Source organism: Alosa alosa, chromosome 18 (genome assembly GCF_017589495.1).
Source record: "Alosa alosa isolate M-15738 ecotype Scorff River chromosome 18, AALO_Geno_1.1, whole genome shotgun sequence".
NCBI lineage: Eukaryota > Metazoa > Chordata > Actinopteri > Clupeiformes > Clupeidae > Alosa > Alosa alosa.
This window is the reverse complement of record NC_063206.1, coordinates 23,461,596-23,484,410: the sequence shown is the minus strand read 5'-3', so window position 1 is coordinate 23,484,410 and position 22,815 is coordinate 23,461,596. Positions and strand designations below refer to the sequence as shown.

General features: G+C 41.6%; 1 protein-coding gene across 2 annotated transcripts in view; it reads right to left on the bottom strand.

Annotated features, from left to right (window-relative positions):
* Positions 1–22,815, bottom strand: part of LOC125312029 (inactive phospholipase D5-like) — a 50,190-nt gene that overhangs the window by 10,736 nt on the left and 16,639 nt on the right. For both annotated transcript variants that reach the window (XM_048270480.1, XM_048270482.1), the window contains exon 2: positions 11,013–11,149. In XM_048270480.1, the coding sequence (XP_048126437.1) occupies positions 11,013–11,149 (137 nt within the window). The remainder of the gene's footprint in view (positions 1–11,012; positions 11,150–22,815) is intronic.

Sequence of the window (22,815 nt, the reverse complement as noted above, 5' to 3'; positions counted from 1 at the left end):
CGCCACAGCTCCAGCGATTGCCCTTTCTTCTCAGGAGGGGAGAGTTGGAGCTGCGAATGCACTGATAGGCTGCCAACGAGAAAGGGAAGTGGATATATTTAGTGAAGTGTGTGAGACATGGATCTCAAACGGGCCCTGGGTCTTCTCGAAAGAAATGGGGAATTAATTTCAACTTTACCACGCTGAATTATATTTTCGACACTTAATGGAAGGAAAGAGAGGGCAGCTTGCTCTTGGGGGCAGAGTTAACCCTTTAATGCACAAGCTAGGCTTACCCCTTCTAATGCGTAACATGGGTCAAAAATGACCCGCACTCATTTCCTATGGTAACTCATGCATAGTTGTCTTTTTATTTGCAATATTTTAACAAATATATGTATTTTATCCTTCAATATGTCAGCTATCTATTAAATAACTTGTTTGTGATCACTGCAAATCATATTTTTAAGTGTGCTTGCAAAGCAGCACACTTATTAAGTTTGCTTGCTGAAAGCAGCACGCTGAAAGCAGCACACTTATTTAGGGGTCCGAGCAGCGTAGCAAGTTTCTGTACCGTTCATTTTTGGCCAGAATTCTGTAAAAGTCATACTGCAGCCTAAACCGTAACTCCAAAACTCTTCAAATTTTCAGGTATGGTTACCAGTACCCCCCTCTACCCATAACCAATTTGGGGTACTGCACCCAAAGGTGGCGCTATTGGAAAAAAAAGTTAATTATGCTAATTTCTCCTTACCAGATTGACCTAGACTCAAAATTCTTTCATAATATTAATCTCTAAATTTAGATGCATCTTTTTGGCCCTGGTCTTATGGTCTAAAAATGTTTACTTTTGACACAATTTCATGGAAACATTATAAAAAGTTTCACACTCTTCAAAAATAATCAAATCTTCCCCAAAATTCTCACAGACAATCTTTAGACCAAGCCTCACAAAAGTCTGCTCATAATTTTGATATTTTGTTCCATTTCAGAGATATAGGCAAATAAAGTTAGACCACTTAGGCAATTTTTCCTAGATTACCTATATTCCTATAAACCGTAAGTCCTAGAAACTTCACATTTTCAAGTATTGTTACCAGTACCCCCCACTACCCATAACCCAAAATTTGGGGTACTGCACCCAAAGGTGGCGCTCTTGTCAAAAATGCTTATTTCTCCTTACCAGATTGACCTAGACTCAAAATTCTTTCATCATATTAATCTCATTTAGATGCATCTTTTTCACCCTGGTCTTATGCTCTAAAAATGTTTACTTTTGCCACAATTTCTCCTATATCACCTATATTCCTATATGAGTATTTTTTTTTCCTTGGAGAACAACCATACAACCATCATTATGTGGATACCATGAACAGTGCACATTTTCAGATCTGTACTCTTTTTTATAAAGCCCTTAATTCTATTGTCAAATGTATGCTAGGAATTTTCTTGATATTGTGTGTTTGCCAACACACATTTTCACCAATGTGAATGTGACTGCCAAATATGTAGGATTGTCAGTGGATCAGTGGGATAATGCCTAGTGCTGGTGTTTGTTAGGTTGAGAGTTCAATCCCCGGTAGTGCTTTAGGCTCTAGCTCGAATACTGTTGGTTATTGAAGATTCACACCATTGAACAGCACCTGAATGACATCAGGCAATCAACATACACAGTCATTAGTTGCCAAGAATCCGAATGCTGAGACACTCCGACATTTAGGGGAACTTCTTTGTTCACTATTTATCCTTCATCATTAAGTCTATCATATTTATATTTCATCCATTAGTGTTCTTCTCTACAAATGTCTACAAATGTCTGCCCCAGAATTTCAAAAAGATTTCAGGTGTACTCTTTCAGGAAAGCCCTTCATTTTATTGTCAAATGTATGCTTGGAGTTTTTCTTGTGTGTTTACCAACACACATTTTCACCATGTGAATGTGACTGCCCAATGTTTATGATTGTTAGTGGCTCAATGGGATAATGCCTTGTACTGGTGTTTCTTAGGTTGAGTGTTTGAATCCCCGTTAGAACTTTAGGATCAAGCTGCACATGCTATTGGTCATTTAAAGGAGAATTCCGGTATTATTATTATCCGGTGATATTGACCTAAAGTGTGTTGAAACATGATACCGAGTGTGAACGTATGTCTCATAGCCCATCTCGGCTTGTCCCCTGCACTCCAAAATCTGGCGCTAGTTAGCTGATGCTACCAACAGCTTTTTCAATGGTGGTGCTTCGGCATCGGGCTAGCCATGCAAATAAATCACTGTTTTACACCATTTACGAGGCTCAATGTATCTCCACACTTCATTGGTAGACTTCCGTGGGCCCTGACATTTAAAACGAGACATTGAGAACTTTGAAAAAGCACTGGTAGTTTACTTACAAAAGGATTTATACAGACAGTATCTTCACGAAGTTTAGCGTTTGCAGCCATCTTGAATTTAGTCACGATAAGTCGAGCGACGAGTAAGAATGAACAGGTATGATAAGGGATCAGATTCCAAAAATAATTCCGTGGAAATGCATGGATTTCAGTTGCTGCTACTGGAAGAAACAAATTTCCAAAATTTAAACAAGAAACAAATTAAGTGGACATCGGAGGAGCTTCCTGAGATGGTTACGTCTTCGTCAAACGAAGAATATCAAGTCTGACGCAGAGCTGGCCATATTTCTCCACAACAGGTAGCCTAGGCTAAACTTCATCTGCATCGCTAACTCCAGCTAAATATGTTGCGTTGGTTAGAGAGGTATTTTTTGTTTTCACTGTTTCCGTAATGTGTAGCTGGGTCATGGTTGGAGAAACGTTAAAGCAGCTGCAGGTCAACTTTAGCTAAGTCTTCATTACATCTGGCAACCCAGAAGAGGCTCGCGTCTGGTAGTCTTGAGAACGTTCACCAGTGTTTTGATTTTGGCCTGCAGAACGTTCGGTAACAATCCTACAAATCGCACTTTTAAGGTCTTTGTTCGTTGGTTTGGTGTGTTGGAGTCCCATGTGAGAGATGATTAGGTGATGTTGGTTGACTTGTGATGGTGATGTCAAGTATTGTTTAGTTGTACCTTATATAGCCATATGATTTCAGTTTATTGTTCAAATGTCAATTGGTTTGTTTGTGAGTTGGGATATGTACTGATTTACCCCATTTCACTGATTACTCCATGTTCTGTTTGTTTCCTCTTTGATGCAGCACACATACAAGTAAAGAACAAAAGAACAGATGAATTGAAACTCAAATAAAGTTCACTTGTGTTGCAATCAAACCTGCCATCTCCGTGTCATCACTCCATACCATTGAGCCTTCTGACCGAGGCTCTGCCTGCTCGCCACACACTCACTCTACCTCGACCCACATCGCCCCCTACAGTTCCTTCTGTTGGGTTGTGGAGGTTAGCATACTAGAATAGAATACTGTTAAGAATACTGTTGGATTGTGGAGGTTAACACACTATAACGTTACAGCTACTTGTCAGGACTTGTCGTGCAAGGCAAGTATAACTGCTTAATTATAGGCTGTTCATCTTATTGACTCCAACACAGAACCCACCCCCACCCCCTTCACCTACCACCACAAATACAATTCCATTCTGTGGGTAACACTGCCTTCCATTATCAGACCCTTCATCTTATCCATGACAAATGCATAGTCCTTTAGAATAGAGTATTGTTAGAATACTATTGAGTTGTGGAGATTAGCGCACTAGAATACTACTGTTAGAATACTGTTGGGTTGTGGAGGTTAGCACACTAGAATAGGGTATTGTTAGAATACTATTAGGTTGTGGAGGTTAGCACACTATAACGTTACAGCACAGGGTAATCCTAATTTTATGCATCAAATTTATTCCAATCCAACTCAAAAGTTTTGAACAACAAAAAGTGAAGGTTTTATCCAGATCAAAACCAAGAATAGATTATGTGATCTAATCCAATTTCAGGATCCTTGTTTCCCTTTTGAACAAGCCATTTTCAAGATTTGATCCAATCCGATAGCGAAAACCGGTAACTGAAACCGATAACCGAAATCCGATCACGTTTCGTTTGAACAATTGGGCCCAAACAATCAAAGCATATGTAAAACTAAAAAGCTATGCTACCTCATGTTCGTTTTGCTCGGACCCCGTAAATCACCGCTTGCGGTTATATTGTTCTTCTTAATTTTTCTTATTCCTGTAAGCCCGACTTTTGGCCAGCTCCTGCTCCAAGACCTTTTGAGATATCGCCACCGGTCCAACTCTGGAACGTCCGGCCGGAACCGGTGTAGTGTGGACATTTTTTTGCGGGTTCGAGTCCGGGCATGTGCAGGGCTGAATCGCGCAGGTTCAACACAACGCAGGTTACATTGGTGCCGTGACCCGGATCGGGAGTGAGGTTTAGGGGGGTGAGTGTAATGGATGCCAGCTAGCTTAGCTGTGCTTGTGGAACGTTTGTAAACCTCACTCCCCGACGCCTCAAGAGTGCTGCTGGCATGCGATCCAGTAGCTGGGCTATTGGCTCAATTGTTAGCACGCTCGCCTCCCAATCCGAGATGCTGCTGTTATGTCTCTAGCCAGCCACAATGTCTCTGGGCAGCCTTGCCCAATCATGAAATCCTTGCTCAGCCATGGGATAGTGTATGGACTTACGAACTGAAATGGCAAGGAGAACATTAGCTATTTATTGCTGACGTAGTACAGTTATTTTCACATTGACGGTATTCAAATTTTTCATTATTGTTAAATATCATGAGGGGAGACTATTATTAAAAATGTTACAAGTATGCAAATTCATACGTTTACGGGCATTTAGGTTTTACTGTGTTGTTTTGTTGTAAAGACATGCAAGGCATTCTGGGCCATTTAATGAACAGTGGTCAGCAGCACTCCATACATATTAATATGAATAGGTGTTTCTGTAAACCTAGGGACAATAAACAGCTATCTGTTACAAAAACGAGCTGGTAATCGCTCATTGAAGATAATATTAACTATGATAAAAAGATTGTTTTCCTAAAAGCATGGAGTTGACGAAAGAATAAGCAGGAAATGTCACGTTAATGTTAAGCCTACATCTAAACGCAAGGTGGCAACATTGTATTACATTTCACTAAATGCGGTGGAATTAGTGTGAGCTTCACCAGTAAGGAAGGTGCAAATATTATGTAATTTATCATGGGAAATTATTGGAAATGTTATTTCTTGTTTATTCTAATTGCAAACCACACACATCCATTCGTAATCACACGTACACTTTTAATACCTGGAAGACTCTCATTTCGTTTGTTTATTTGATGTTGCCTAGCAACGCTGGGAACAGCCTTCAGAGCAAAGATTCTAGAACAGAGCTTCAGAGAGACACATTTTGAATTCATGGCCAAGTACCTAAAATATCAGTTTCCATGTGTATGTGCTGGATGGTGTGCGTCCTTTCTGAAAGTAAGTGTTTTATAGAGTTACAGACATAATGAGTAATGTTGTAGTGGTCAACATAAATGTGCCCCTTCTGTTATTAGAATGCTAAGCGGAGAAGCATGCTAAGCAGAGATTTAACATCATTCATTTCTTGTGTGGCTAGAAGCTAGCTATGTCATAGGGAGGAGATGTTGCTGTATGGGATTTATGTTGCTTAGGGACTGTACGATATTTAGCGGGGGGGAGGGCCGGTCGCCAGACGACCGGGTTAAAAATGTTCTGCCTGGCCCTCCCCCCTGGTCAATTTTTTTTTTTATCCAGGGGCCTCCCCCCGGCTCAAAAAAATTCTCCTAGGCCCTCCCCCCCTACGTGAATCAAATAAAACTGTTCGGAAAATTACGTTTACAAGGTTAAAACGGCCAGCAAATGTCATAAGCACACATAGAGTCTGTCTCAATTGGTGTACTTACGTGAGTACACTTTCGTGTAGTACACTATGTGCACTGTGTCCTTACTGGCGGAGTGCGCAAATTTTAACAAAATAGTATTGTCTCATATCAACACTAACTCCGTGCACTTCACGGAAATGACGATCGCAAACATTTCTAACATAACTTTATTGGCGTCCCCAACTCGACAGTGACATGGTCATACTGTGTCAAAACATGAACCGTTTATGTTATAACTTGCTTGTATCTCCGTAAAAGTCTGTTTTCCACTGCTGCTGCTTCAGCTTTCTCAACTGTGATTTCCACGAGTTTGAAAACGCTCCCTCCCCTTCCGCTTTTTGGCCAAGATGGTGTCCGTTAAGGGCGAAAAGTGTCCAGCGTTGCACACTCAGGTTTTTGACCGTTATGAGTGCACCATCCGGGAACTTGCAGCGCCCTTCGTGTCGTTGGAATTGTCAGTGTAAACACCCTCATGCACTCAAATTAGGTATTGTAAGTGCAGAAGTACGCGATTTGAGACACAGTCACACACACACGGGTAGGCTACACACCACATCAAGCGGCCCGCGGTCGCCCGATATTTTAATCAATCCGACCGCAACTCAGACCGCGAATATTAATTAGGACAAAATTATACCCGACCCGCGATCCGACCCGCTTATTTACAAAATGTGTGCTTTTGGTTATAGCCTGCATGCAGTGTGACAGTAGTCCATTTCTGTAAAACAAACAAATTTATTTGCGAAACGTTATGCAGTAGAACTACACGCAGTAGGCGTGCAGGACATAATGTTTGCGCAGGAGAGAGAATGAGGGCCCGTCCACACAGAGACGCTTTTTAGGTTAAACGCAGAGGTTTTGCTTCGTCTTGGCCGAGCGTCCAAACGAATCCTGTAAACGACTGCCCGAAACCGCACTTTTCTGAAACCTGGTCCCAGAGTGTGGAGAAATCTGGAAACCGTGAGTCCCGTTTGAATTGTTTTTTAGACAGCTTAAACCGCACATCCTGCTTTGCGTATCGATGATGTCATCGCCACACCTCAGCTGCCCTGGACTTGCACTTATAGTATTGCCTAACAATACTAGTTTTCATACATGACATTACCTATGATTACACTCTGTAAGATAAATATCACAACTGAAAGCGCAGCGCCGATAGCTTATGACTTGGTGGACTGAACACTGTTTTTTCCCGGTGTTTTTTAATGCATTCTAGCTACTGTCAGTGACGCCGAGAGAACTTAAGTTATTAGGAAAGCGGTGTAAGTTTAGGCTACATTAATTTTGTGTAGTGCCAGTGTCATTCATTTATTTTTACATGTCTTACAACATATATACATGCATTCACAGTCGAAATGAAATCAGATATAAGCATACAAAGACGCTTAGAACTCACGTTAAGCCGATGGTAGCACACTGAATGCAAATGCGCCGGGATTTGATTTGATGCAGGCAAACGTATTGACTGTTACCATTACTAAGGTTTTATAGCAATATTATAAATGTGGCGACAGAATAGCCTAGAACTTGGTAAAGGCTTGCGTTTAGTAGCCTAATTGCGGTGATAGCCAAAACTAATGTGAATCACGGACTATCCTACAACCAAAGAAAGTAAAGGTGATTAGTAGGCCTACTCCCTCGTTAGCCAAATAAAGGACGGACTGCACCCTTCACAAACCGTAAAATAAAGTTTAGTTAGTTTACAGTTGACAGTTCACCATCAGTCCACACAAACAATTCTGGTTTCCTTGCACTAGCCATTTCGTCATAACCTATTCTGTCTGTTTGTAAAGCACAAACTTTGGTCAATTTCTGTAAAGAAACAGTGCCACCTATAGGCCTGGGGCATGAAGTAACGTGTTGAGTCGTGTTGAGATGGATCCGTTTGGACGCAAATATTCTTGATGCGGTTTCAGCGAAGACGGAGGAAAAAAAGATCGGTTTCGTACGTGTGGACTAGCCCTGAGAATAAGAGCGCAAGCATGCACGCAACCACCAAGGATTAGAACACTAGCATAAGATTTGGCCATGGACATACATCTTTCTTTCGAAAACAGAAATGGTGAGGCAAGGTAGGCAGGTAGATATGGCTGTGTAGTCTGTGCCATAACATTTATTCCTGCAGGCTGCCCGTTTCGGCTGTCATACTTTTAAATGGTTTCGCAAGAAGTAGGCCTACATAGACCATAACTAACTGCCCACTCTGTCAAAGAGACGTGAATCATGTTTTGGCCTACAAACTTTTTAAAATATCGAAAACGTATCATGGATCAGGAAAAAAAATTCTCCTGGGCCTTCCCCTAAGGCTTAAAAAATTCTCTTACCCCCCCCCCCCCCCCCCGCTAAATATCGTACAGTCCCTTAGCGCAATGCTATGGTCATTTGATATGAGATACTTGCACTCGTAACTTTAGGACAACTATTTTTTTAATAAGAGTAATTCAGGAAGCATTTTAGCACTAAGAGTAGCGCCTGAGTCTGTGACAGCTTAAACGAAGCCGCGAGGACTCCTAACTCACTAAGACCGATTCACAAACAATTTTTGTAGTGGCTTTTCACGTCGCGATGTTTTGAAATGCGTCTGCAGGAGCTTCCAATCGCAAGGGAACAATTTTGCATTGTAGGCATAACTAAGGGATGCAGTAACACCACCAACAATTTATTGAATCAAATTTTATCAAATTCAATCAATTTTATGAATCAAATTAAAATGTTCTCCTCTTTGCAAACGTAGGCATAGGCATATGGTGACAGATTAATTTAATAATGTTGCTGCGTGAATCACGGTAAGCGCGAATGAAGTGGCCACTTCTTAATGGAACTCACTGTATGGAAGTAGGCTAAGTAAAATAGAGATGTTTCAAATAAGATAAGGTTAGGATATGCCCGCTTGACAACGGCAGAGATAGAACTGGCCTTTGGCCATAGCAACCATCCATTTAGAACGACTGGCCTTCATAGCAACCAAAGATCTTAGCTGTGATTCATGTAGGCCTACAGCAGTGGTCACCAACCTTTTTGAGCCCAAGATCCCCAACCTCGCCCTGAACAAAGGCAAGATCTACCTTGAAGCGTCAAAAGAAAATCAAAGCTAAAATACTTCCAATTTAAGGCCTTTTAGGCAAATGTATCAGGTCAAAAATATCACATCCTCCACCCCCTTATACAGGCGTCAATGAGATAACAACACTTTAACATAGTCTTTACTTACATGATTTTGGTTTTGATTTTCTAATTGGAGTAAGTGTTTGTGACAATACGTCATGATAAATTTGATGTTTGATCGCTGTTGTGGTATGAAGCATCTTTCACGTAATTAATGCGTACTCTAGAAAGTGAAAGTAACCTAAGCCTAGGCCTACAATGCACTCCGTGTCTGTGCACGTCCGCAATCGATTACATTCTTCAAATGGAGAACAAATTCCTGATCGCTAAACTTTTGTTTTTTATTTTCTATCAGTTAGCAGTTGATATAGAAGCACCTAACATAATTTGACTTCAGCGGTGACAAGTCCTGTTGCGAGAGAGAGAGAGAGAGAGAGAGAGAGCGCAACTGCAAAATGGTGCTGTGCGCGTGTGTGTGTCTGCATGGGGTTACGTTCTGTTCAAGTCAGAAGTTGGTTCGTCCGGTCCCGCATTCACGCTGCTCCATTATTAGATTAACGTCATCAGACAGCACTGTAAATGTATGCAGGAATTTCTCGCATTATGATGGCTAGGTCTTGAATAAATCATGCGCTATCCTATCCCACGCTGAAATGTAGGCTACGCCCTGTAAACATTGGCCTACATGTGGGAATTTGGTGACTGTTTTTTAAATTGTCCTGTTATTCTCGGGATCTACTGGGCAAGTCCTAAAGATCTACTGGTCGATCGCGATCGACGGGTTGGCGACCACTGATGTACAGTATGCATGCAATGTGATGCAAAGTATAGAAAGGTGGTGAATGTGTCCAAATAAACGAAGTCGTTCTACTTAATCAACTTCAGTTTATTTGGACACATTCACCACAGTTCTCTTTACTTAAGATATAGTATATCTCAATATGTGTGATTGTCACACATGACATCACTAATAACCAAAGTGAGATATGATGGATGAAATATGTGTATTTCACATATTTTAACTATAGTATGTGTTGTTATTTTGTTTAAAACAATTACAACCTAATACTTTTATCAAAGTAATTGTTTTAATATATCTTGTTTTTGCTTCTAATCAAAAGTGCACACAGGTGTCACATTTGACATATGTCTGTTAACTTGATTTAGTAATAGAAAAAACTATATTTGTATATATGTATTTATGTATATTTATGTATATATATAAATCAAAAAGATTTTTACTGAACAACTGCCAAATGAACTGCAATATTCAATGATACATACATTATTTCACTAGATATAGCAAAGGAATACGCAGCCTAGTATGAAAAACCATAGGAAATGAATGCGGGTCATTTTTGACCCATGTCTGAAAACTGGACGAAGTAATGAAAACGTTCCAGTAACAGGAGACGTTCCAGGAGACGTTCCAGTAACAAGCCACAGCACATGGGTTGGCACTTATAACGATTGTGTGGATTACATTGTAATGATACCCAGGGACCAAATGGATCCATCAGAATTCTTTTGTAATCTTCAGCGCTGCCATGTAATGAGAGGGTGTCAGACAGCGCTAGTGCAACAGAGGACACTGAATTCTGCAGGGCAAGACGACTAAGCCATAGTCAACTGCAGTGGCATTACGTGATTCTATATGGGACATGAATTCAGAAAAATGGCGATGGTAATGTAGTGAATAAGGTGCAAGGTTTGCACAAGCATCTAAGTCAAGTGTGAACATCTTGAGTCAGTCTCAGTTACCAGGTTAACGTGGCACCAAAGCCAGTACTAGTTAGGATTCTCCCCCGACATAAGTTGGAGCAGTTGGAGCTTTCAGAGTTTCATATTTTTTTTCTTAATTTCACATGCTGTTGTTAACCTGTTATAAAAAAGAACAACGTTGGGGGCGCTGTGGCGCAACTGGCTACAGCATCCATATATATTTGGGGTGGGATCGGGTCATTTCCCGATCCCACCCCAACTCACTTCCTGTCAGTCTCAGTTTAGGACTATTTATTAACATGCTCACTAGCGCCCCCATGTTTTGGAGTTGTGCTGTGCATGATGGAGTGTCAGGTGAGTTGCGTACCGGCAGGTTTTGCTACAGTTCTCCTCGGTGATACCGTCCTCATCTTCTCCCCACACGTCCACCGCTGAGAATATGAGGGCCACCAGCACCGCGAAGCAGCACACCAGTGCAAAGATCACTATGCATTTCTGCTGAGACTGCAAGAGCGACAGAAACAGAGAGAGAGAGAAAAAATATGTGTGTACGTGTGTGTGTGTGTGTGTGTGTGTGTGTGCGTGCATGTGTAAGAGAGATAGAGCGCAGCAATGTGTGTGTGTGTGAGTGAGAGAGAGAAAGAGAGAGAGAGAGAGAAAGAAAGAAAGAAAGAGAGAGAGAGAAAACCAAACATTGATTTCTTGTTATTTTTACACTCCAGGAATCACTCCAGGAGCACCCAATTTGCTCCTCCACCCCCCCAGTTTATATTGCACACACAGCAAACAATGCGTTTGTCCGTATCGTCAAGGGGATTCATCAGGAAAAGTGTGTCAGCTCTGTGAGGCGTAGCAAATGATAGGACACATGGACCATGAACACATGTTGGTCCATTCAGAAGGTGACCTGCAGGGAAGGGTTATTTTTATTTTTTATTTACTGGCTGTTATTTATGCCATGTGATCTGACATGTCATTGTTGGGCCGAACCCAAAGGGCATCCATATTGTGGTGCGATGACCCCTAATTTGCACAAGCGGTGACAGTGAGGGATGAGCCTCGTGCAATTCAGTGTTGCCACGGAAGAGTGAGGGCTGGATGGCCTCCACAACCTGAAAAGGTTTCTCATCTGAGCCAATACAGTAGCTCTGCCTGTACACAGCACGAGAGCGATGAAGCAGACATTCTGCTGCAAGGGTAAACATGAAGAAAATAAACAAAAACCAACAAACACTCACCTAGAAATTGGAGGGAAAAAAGGTGATGTCAAAGGTAGCTTTGGCAAAGGTTATAAATGAGGGTAAAGTGTCTTTACTAATGCTTTCAATGTGTTCATGTGACAAGACAAGGGTTTTTGATATGAAGTGAGGTCATTGGTAAAGTCAATGAAAAGGGTGTTATAAGTGATAAGAAATAATTTGCATCAAGTGGTCATGTAGACAAGACAGAATGATCAATTAATAAAACATTAAAGACACCTTCCAAAAATGGTAACTGAATATAGTCTAAATATTGGATTTCAATAGCCTTGGTGACCTTGGTGTCATACATGCTCAATTAATCCAATTTCCTGTACCAACAAAAGCATAAACCCCTAATATGTTTATTCAGTTGCTGAAAGACAGCAAAATTAACCAAAAATCAAGACTCTCAATTGACTAATTAGCATTCTCTCTCTCTCCCTCTCTCTCTCTCATGCACACACACACTTCAGCATTCTCTCTCTCTCACACACACACAAACACTTTAGTATTCTCTCTCTCTTGCACGCACACACACACACACATATCGTCAATACAGGATGTCATGTATGACCTCCCTGCCCGCCACATCAAAGCACACAGCATGTGTGAAGTATTTGTTTACAACTTCGAGTACATGGCAGTGGAGGGAGTCTGAGGCAAGGACCCAGAATCAATAGGACCTCATTACAAAAGCAATTCTCTTTGATTAAAAAAACATGTGCCTGCAAAGAACACCTCTGCAAGCCACGCTCATTAAAAATTATGTCCACCTCTGTGAAATTTGAACTTTATACTGGCGGGTCCAACGTCTGTAAGCTTTAGGGAACAGGTGCCACCTCTATAAACACAGACTAGTGCACAACTCCAATCAGACACCAATGCCTAGTTTCTGATGCTTCGGAGTAATTTGAAGCCATTGCTTATATGAAGGTGGAGTATACTTCTACAACTTTAGAGAATACTATTTCAAAGACAATAACACCCTCAACATCATAAGATGAACAGTGATTTCAAAATTACATCAATTACAGTAGTCTAACACTCGTCTGGAGTATGATTTCCATAATTCCACATTTTAAAGTTTAAAGAGCACTGAAGTAAGTGGAGGCAGGAGAGCATGACAAGCAATGACAATATTTTTACAGTGTAATAATAGCTGTAGACATTAAACAGAACCCAGTACCCTCAGAATCATAATGTAGAGCATGGACCATCTGCACGTAGCGGATCTGATTAGATATCTCTATGTTAAGTTCAGCCAAGTATCCCTTTCAAACAAAACGATACAACATGATTTTTTAATCCGTGTTTAGATTAAATCCGTCTGGCAGCAGCAGGAGCGATACAAAAATAACTACTGGTGTTGTTGGTCATGTTTCACCCTGCACAACACGTCTACATAGACACCTGAGATATGTGTAAGCATTCCATCCCTGCTACATGATGGGCTGATAAATATCAGTCAGATTTTTATATTTTATTTTAGAGATTAGAGAGCCAGACAAGTCAGGGATTTGGCAACAGGTCTGCAGGTTTGACAGCAGTTCAAATAGATACAAATCCGCCTGGGGGTGATTGTCTGTGATGCATTCCACTTCCGCCGCCAATTTTCACAAACAAACAGAACAGATGACTGAATAATGATACAAATCTCCAAAATAAATAAATAATCCCCAAATAAATAATTTAGCAGCCATCTCAGAGAGCACATCTCACTTTTTGATGCCATAGTGGAGGTGATAAAAGGGATGATGGCCTGATCTTGACACCATACTTGGGGTCACCAAGGACACACATCCAACCTGCATATCATAGAACCTAAGGTTTGAAATTGAGTCCTATGCGTATTGCCATGAAAGGTGAGTCATGAAAAAAAAATGGGGTTAGCCTTGATTCACACACTCACATACGTTTTGTTATATCTTTACCCTTGGCTCTGACAGTGTGTGTGTTCCTTTCAATTTTCCAAGGACTGGAACTCAGCTGCTAAATCAAGCAGCTCACTTTTCATGGGCGCGTCACTGAAAAATGCACTGTTGGAGCAGGCAGGTCTTGGAACTACTCTGTGGGAGATTTCATGGAGAGAGCCGAAGCAAGCTGTGCTTCTCCGACAGTGATTGGGTAGAAGAGCAATTAACTATGATAGCTGCCTGATATATTCTCGTCAAACAAAACATATGGCCTATTAATCTTCTGGAAAAGACTATTACAAATACAAAACACTGCAGGAAAAGTGCAAAAGAATTTCCAAAAGATGCAGAGATGAAAGCATATACTTCTGATGTGATTCCAGCATTATAATCCTCACCATGTCTTCATCTTTGGTTAAACAAGTGAACAGGAAAGAAGTGTGTCGGTTAAAGAAAGTGAAAGCAAGTAAAAGCCGGACACGTCCACTGGCCCTTAAGTAGGCTGCTAATAAAACACCACTGTGGGTATAGTGGATTCTCCCAGGGATGCGTTGGTGCTAAATTGGTTTCCCAAAGAACGGTTTTTATAGCTATCAAGCTGGTCAACTTGACAGTTACAAATGGTCCTCCCAAGACAGTGGCAGGCAGCAATGAAAACTCCACGGTGGATATTCACTGGGAATGGTGCCATGAAGCCTCACATAATGTGGCCACTGCAGTGCCAGGTTATAGCACTGAAGCCCTTTCATTATTAATTAGTTCCCCTGATACCAAACTACAATGGATATGTAGGATGGAGTACAATAATAACCAGACCTTATTCAGACTGACATATCAAGATGTATAATTTAACTAAAGTACAACTGGGTTTCTTGGCATGGGATGGGAGCCGTGATTTGTGCTATTACGCGATGTACATCTGCATGTTATATTGGTGAAATATGACTGTGTTGTATTACTGGGGACGGATTCATAGGCAGCATCCTGTTTAATCTTGTGATGTATCATTTAATCAAAGCTCGACTCTGGTTTCTTGGCATAGAGAAGCTGTGTGGTGTGTGTAGTGCACTATTACATGATGAACATCTGCAGTCGTTCCGGATGTTTATCAGTGAAATATGACTGTGTTGCACAGCAGAATTACTAGCGATGGATTCATAGGCAGCGTGGCCTTTAATCTCACTCCTCGTGTTATGCCTGGCGAATGAGTCACACAAGGTCACTTCCCGCTCAAGTCCTGGCTCCTTTCACTATATTGCTGCGGAGTAGCCGTGACTTCTCTCTCAACGCTCTGCACAGACACAGACACTGCTCAGGACAATGAGGGGACGTTGTTTCCATCACATTCAGTTCAGCCTGAAAATCCTTCCAGAGGTTCTGTTTGTGCTCAACCACAGCACAATGCTGTTGTCAAACAGAGAGGCGGTCTGGTCTTCTCTGGCTCACGCTATCAAAGAGGAACACATTGGAATTAAAAAGTGACACATTCTCTGTTCTGCTGGCAGACTCCAGTTTTGTCTATCAGGATTGGATACACCTCTTCTCTTCTGAAAAGTTCAAATGTTTATAAAGTTCAGTTCAATTTCACAGGAGAAATGCTGTGTTCAATCATTTTTCAGGTCTTCACTCGATATAGTCTGGAACCAAATTTAACCTGTCATACCATGAAGACATTGAATAAAAGTATACCACTCATATTCATTGAAGTTATAGCTTTGAACTGCAATGCCTGCCAACTGTCAGTGCAACTGAGTTATGACCAAGTCAAGCCAGTGTGGGAACCAATAAGTGCCTATATTTGGGTGGACATATCTTGACAATTGAATGTGTCAGCTGATCTTTCATCAAAGGGCTGATACCATCTGGTACAGGTCTGCCAGGGCAGCTGCGGCAGGTGATCACACTGGAGACCACTGACACCTGGATGAATGCTGACCATGTCAGCTTTCATCAGCATGATGGGTTTCATCTGGTTACGTTGCTTTGCCAATCAATGAATTAGACTAGAGGGTCTATCATGAAAGCAGGGAGAGATGCTGGAGGGAGCTGAGAGAACATCAAAGGTGATTCAGCATGCTGTACCAAGGAGGTCTGTGTTAATGAATAATATCAATTTTACAACTCTTATTCATTATTGAAATGTGGATACACAGTCCAGTTTCATAAGTCATGGATCACAGTGTGGAACTTATTAGCTGATTAATCAGAAACAAAAAATATTGAAGGCACACACTGGCAAGCACTGCAGACTGAGCATCGTCTTCTCTCTCAGTTGTTGTTCTGTTGTAATCACTAGCTATGATGATGAGCTGAGACGTCTTACAAAACTGCTCATCATCTTCTAATCAGCGAGAGGGACTACAGTATGTGGCCGTCCATCATTATCTGCATCCATGATTGCCCCTGAGGGTTAGCAGTAATTGTCTGTAGTCCATACCGGCCTTGTTCATTCTCCTTCATTCTCCTAAACCACTGACTGATATGTTTTCACACACAGACAAGGCCGTTCCAATTCTGATTTACAATGTCCATATAAAACATGCTACCAGTAAATATATTGTCTGTCACGAATTTTAGGGTCAGTCAGTAATTCATCACTCTAGCCAGACAGGTTGGACTAGGACAAGGCTTGTGAATTACTGTATATGATAACAATATTGAATATTGAGTTTGTGTCTAATCATCTTTTGGCAGGATGTGTTTACTGTTTACTAATGTTCTTTTTTAATAGTAGGCTACAAACAGTAATAGTAAATAGTATGCGCAAGCACACAACACTTTATCCGGTTAATTTAATTTACCGGTAGTCAAAAAAAAGGATGAAACCCACGTCATGACCTTTGTCTAAACCTGTGAGATTCAATTGATCTGACCTGTTAACTTATGTCAAATTGATTCTTTGAATGATAACAAAAAAATCCTCAGGTATCAATAATAATTTAGTAACTTGTTTTATTTGGTGATATTCTGTGGTCACAGCAAAAGTCACAAAAAAACAAATGGTCATTATTCCCTTTACTCGCTACTGTCCTTTTGTGAATAAACCCATACAATACAATAGGGTTCCATGACATCCCCTTTACGCTTAAAACATAAAGAATTCTCACCATATCTAAGCCAACAAAATCTATTAATTTGCACACTCTCTCCCTGCCAATCAGAGACAAGGATTCATATCCATGCCAATTATTTGTAAAAAAACAGGCAATAGAGAGTGCTGAATTTTGGTGTGAGTAGCTTGGTGCCATTAGGTGTGTATATGGCAAACTGAATTGCCCATTTTGCTTTTACATTCTGGTGTGCAAAATAGCACCAAAAATAACCTTTTCCCAGACCCTTCCCCTTCTCTCACTTTCTAATGTCAGCATGCAATCCAGGGATTAAAAGATTGTGGGGGTTACTGGAATCAGGTCAGGAGTTGTGTAGGAATGAATATGAGGGCTGGGATCGATTTACCAGACCTGCAGGTTGGCCACTGGCTTAGCAGCTTACTGGCTCGGGGGGGGCGGAAGCCCCGCGTCTGTCTCTGAGCGTAGGGTGATCGATCTCGGCCAGGACCCTTTTGATCAATAAGTCAATTAAAGCTCCATTAGACCAACACGAGAGCCCCTAGACTGCCCCGGACTGCCATGCTGTGCCATGCCACCCTCCTCGTCCTCCTTCGTCTCCTCTACTCTTCCCAGTGCTCACCGAGACCCCAAGAAGACACGCAGGGCTCAGAGACTGAGACTCAGATCAAGCAAGCGGAGGGCCAGTGGAGCAGAACGAGAGATGAGAAGGGAGGGAGGGGGGAAGGGAGAGAGGGAGGGAGGGAGGGAGGGAGGAAGAGGAGGGAGGGAGGGAAGGAGAGAGAGAGGGTGGAGGAGGGAGGGAGGGAGGGAGAGAGGGAGGAAGGGAAGGAGAGGGAGGAAGAGAAGGAGGGAGGGAAGGAGAGAGGGAGCAAGGAAAGAAGGGAGGATGTCAAATCCTAACAGATGACAAGTCCCAGAGCTTCATGGAAATTCTCAAGCCAGGGGGGTGTCAGTGGGGTGTGAACGGCACTTTCAAAAACATCCAACTCCCCAAAGTTTCTATCTTGGGAGCTTTAAGTTTTATTGGCCCATTCCAGCATGGAGACTCTCCAGTCATGCAAAAAGCGTTTTTTTGCTAAGACTTGCATTTGTGTAAACTGTTCCCTTTCCTGTCTGGGGTCTGCTGTCGCCGGCGTATCTTTGCAGGTATCACATTGCTGCTGGCATGTCACAATCCCGCCCATCTGCAGGAGACTAGAGGAGGTTTGTGTGGAATCAGCAGGTTCCAAAACTGCACGGTCGGAGGCAGAAATGGCCTCGGCGGTGTAGGAGATTTGATCCTCTCATTTGTTTCAACCTGAAGGAGCATTAATACGGCACAACTACATCTCTCTTTCTCTCTCTCTCTCTCTCTCTCTCACACACACACACACACAGAAAGAGAGAGAGAGCCAGTTCACACAAAATAAAAAATGTGAGAGTTGTAAATACATAATGAATGTTTAATGGCTGTGTATCTTTATTTAGTGACTCTGCAGTATTGGAGTAGCTGGGCCCCTGGGTTCTAGTCATTATGGCCACCTCAGGAGCAACTAAGAAACACTGCAATAGCCACCAAGAAATGCTGATGCCATCTCAAACACACTCCTGAAGCCTTATACTATTAGCCAGGGGGTAAATATATCATTTAAGCGTCTCCTTATTACCAAGGCCAGTGATAAAAACATTTTTTTCACACAGGACCTTCATGTAAAATAGATGGCATGCATACAGAATTTTGTTTTCAAAATGAGTTACCAGCCAATATTTACTCAAGGACAAAAAACAAGCAATAGAGAATGAAACTAGTGCTGAATTTGGAAAATGTGTTAAATGCTAACCCTGTAAAGCTGGGGCAAAAGCGGCACATTTCACTGACGCTGCAGCTTCCAGCTGTCATCACTGTGACAACACCGGAGCAGGCCTCCAAACCTGGCACTATCTAGCCCGGCATAGGGAGAGTAAATGCTGATTCTGACAGCCGCGCCGCGCTGCACAAAGGGGCATAATGAGCCGGCTGATGGATGGAGGAAGCGGGAGGGAAAAGCGCTATGGAAGAAAGACTTAAACATGCTGACCTTAGACTGGCCTTATCACCTGTTCCACCTCATCGAATTTCGCCTGCAAGACACCAGAAAGGCCTTCAAAACGTCAACTTATCCAGAATAGGTCAGAGACAATGAGGCTGAGGCTGTACTGTGATAGGCTGGAAACTTATTTGCAACCCCATGGCAAGTATGAATTGGTTGACCAATTAAATAAAGGACGCGATGGTCTTAAATTATAGTTACTTTGATGAAAACTGACAGTTAATTAATCATTCTCTGCAGAGGAAAGGCTGTTTGGTTACTCTGACAGTTACAACTAAGAATATCTCTGTTGGGTTGTTTATCAAAGTAAAAGTCAATCTACTAAACTAGGACAAGACTTAATTGTAAAGATTTTTCATTGAACGAATTCTGAAAAACAAGGCCGAATTTGGCTTTTCAAAGCTTAATTCCATAAATGTTAGGCTTCAAATAGACCATGCTCATCCAATTAATATTCCACACAATGACCAACACAGATGACAAGTAGCCTAAATATAGACTCCAAATTAATGGAAGCCATTACGTCTCAGTTAATCCTGAAGCACTAAGATTACATTATCTCACAAAGGCCATCATTTGTGTTGTCCAGTTGGTTGCAGAGTGTGTGTGTGTGTGTGTGTGTGTGTGTGTGTGTGTGTGTGTATGTGGTTGATGATGAATGGGTTGATGTGGTTCTGTGAAGGGTTGAAAGGGGGGATGTGGGGTGTGGTTGTATGTGTGTGTGTGTGTGTGTATGTGTGTGTGTGTGTGAGCTTTGTCTGTCACACTGTGTGGAGTGACTACTCAGGGCTCGTAAGCAGTCCTGGCTCCTCCATTTACTCCAGGACACCAGGAGCCCGGAGGGCCTGACAGTGACTGATGGCTATACCCATTCTGTCCAGAGGTCCTGGTGACCTGCACAGATCCAAACGGGCTGCCGTGGTGCAACCTTCTGTAATGTTACAGTGCAGTACACAGTCAGAGGAGAGGCAGTGGGTCTGTGTGGCTGGGTGATGTCTATGTGTTGAGAGCGATTGTAAGTTTGTTTGGGTTTATTCAGGTTTCACAGTGACTTCATAATATATTTATCTGTGTGTGTCTTTAAGACATGAACATTTGTCTGATTTTTATGTGGCCATAATTTGGTGGTTATGTTTGTTTTATTGCATTATATTTCACCTGGCAACTATAACAAATTAAGTTGGCGCTAAAATGTGTTTGTGTATGTATGTGTTACGGGCGATTATAAGTTTGTTTGGGTTTCTAGACATTCCACTGTGACTTCATGATATATTTATCTGCGTCATGTGTCTTTACGACATTTGTCCCATTTTTATGCGGCCTTAATTTGGTGGTTGTGTTTGTCTTCCCTTTGGAAACCCGTTGTTGTATATAAGCTCAACAACATAGTTGTTGCATTATATGTTGTATTGCATTCACCTTGCTTTCAAAGCACTTTTATGACAACCGTGACAAATAAAGTTGCCACTAATATTAACTCCGAGAGCATAACAAGCTATTAATGAGCCTGAAGTAAGGATACTGCAGTATACAGTAGAAGTCCTAAATACACATTTGCAATTTCAGAGTAAATCATACAAGTCATACTAAAAATATAAGCTCGGTAACACTTTATTTTAATGTGTCGCTATTACAGTGTACTTACCTAATTAGGTACAGTGGTACAACCTGTGTAACAACATGTACTATCAGGTACTATCATTGTACTTGCATTATGTATTTGTGGGTGTAACAGCAGACACGTTTCAAAACATCAATTACAGGATGCATAACATCATTGACAGGATGTATATATGTAGATGTAAGTACTTAACTGGTACACTTTATTTTAATGGGTTTATTCCACTGTACCAAAAGAGTAATAAATGTGTACCAACACAGTTGATACATGTACTACAGTATGTAGGGTAATGGCAGCCATGTTCCAAGACACTAATGACACAACATACATGTAATTTGTAATTGTAAGTACTTAACTGGTACACTTCATTTTCATGGGTTTATGCCACTGTATCAAAGAGCAATAAGTGTATACCAACACAGTTGATATATGTACAGTACTATGTAGTGAATTAGTAGACCTTTTCCAAGACATCGAAGACATAACATACATGTCATATGTACATGTAAGTAATTAACTGGTACACTTAATAGGTTTATTCCATTGTATCAAAGAGTAACAAGGTTGTAGCAGCACAGCTGTTACATGTACACTGAAGGCAATGAGGCCTTGACTGGAGCTAAGAATGCTTTGTATATCAAATCTATCATGACCAGATTTACCCCATCCAGCAGGTCTCAGGTCAGCTCTTTGCCTCTGATGAAAATTTAGGCAAATTGGCAAAGTTTTGTAAAAGCACTCAGTATTACAATGTAACAACTATATGTAGGTACCCACAAAATACATAATGCAAGTACAATGATAGTACCTGATAGTACATGTTGTTACACAGGTTGTACCACTGTACCTAATTAGGTAAGTACACTGTAACAGCGACACATTAAAATAAAGTGTTACCATAAGCTCAACAACAGAGTTGCTCTTCGGCAAGAGGTAACCAAGAAACATCTTAAATATATTGACTCGGGTGAACATTCTGCTGTGCAAACAAATACAGTCAATATCAGTATTGTAATATGAGAGGGCACACTTAGACAATAAACTCGGTTTTGTGTTTCTGAATGCTATGAGCAATTTGGAAGTACAGTACTTCATTATTTGCTTAGCTTCAGAGTGGAATGCATGCATGATGTTTACATAGTTCCAAATTCAAATAGGACAGTTCTTAGCCAAAGGACCCTCTCTCACAGCGGGAATGCATGCAAAAAAAACCCTCCATGATTACCATTTTAGCACACTTCCCACTTCCAATTACAAATAGATGCTGCCGAACAAACATCACAACAGAAACTGCTGAACTGCTGCACTGCAAGAGTTCTAAGCAGTAGTCTGCTATAGGGGACAGCAGGACAAACAGAAGAAACTGATCAGGGCTGTGGGATCAGCTGAGCAAACATCATTGTGTTATTAAATGCTACAATGCAAAGCCTTTCCAATTCCCTTTTGCTAGAAATGTACCTCTGGGCATTTGGCCAAAGCCTTTGAATGAAGCTTTACTGTCACTCTCTCCAGTGAATGTGTGCATTTTTATGTGTTTATGTGTGTACTTTTTCTGTGAGTTTATTTATGTGAATGTGTGTGTGTGTGTTATTGTCTGTGTGTGAAGTTTTAGTCAATGTGTGTCCCTGTGTATGTGTGTGTGCTGGTGTGTGTGTGTTATTGTCAATGTGTGTGAACTTTTATGTCAGTGTGCCTGTGTGTGATTGTGTCTGTGTGTGTCTGTGTGTGTGTGTGTGTGTATATGTGTGTTTGTGTAGATTTAAGCAGACTACTCCCAGACAGTGAGTGTGAGTGAGTAGGCAGGCTGTTGTCAGTAAGTACTCTGAGCTGGCTGAGAGCAGAGCGGAGTGGAGTGGTGGCAGAATGACAGCTGTTAGGGCCACTGATGGTTCCAGACCAGCTCACAGACCAGCTTACAGACACTACACAGACCAGCTCACAGACCAGCTTACAGACACTACACAGACCAGCTCACAGACCAGCTCACAGACACTACACAGACCTGCTCACAGACACTACACAGACCAGCTCACAGACCAGCTCACAGACACTACACAGACCAGCTCACAGACACTACACAGACCAGCTCACAGACACTACACAGACCAGCTCACAGACCAGATTACAGACACTACACAGACCAGCTCACAGACACTACACAGACCTGCTCACAGACACTACACAGACCAGCTCACAGACACTACACAGACCTGCTTACAGAGCACTCTGGCAGGGCAGCATAAAGGAAATCTTTA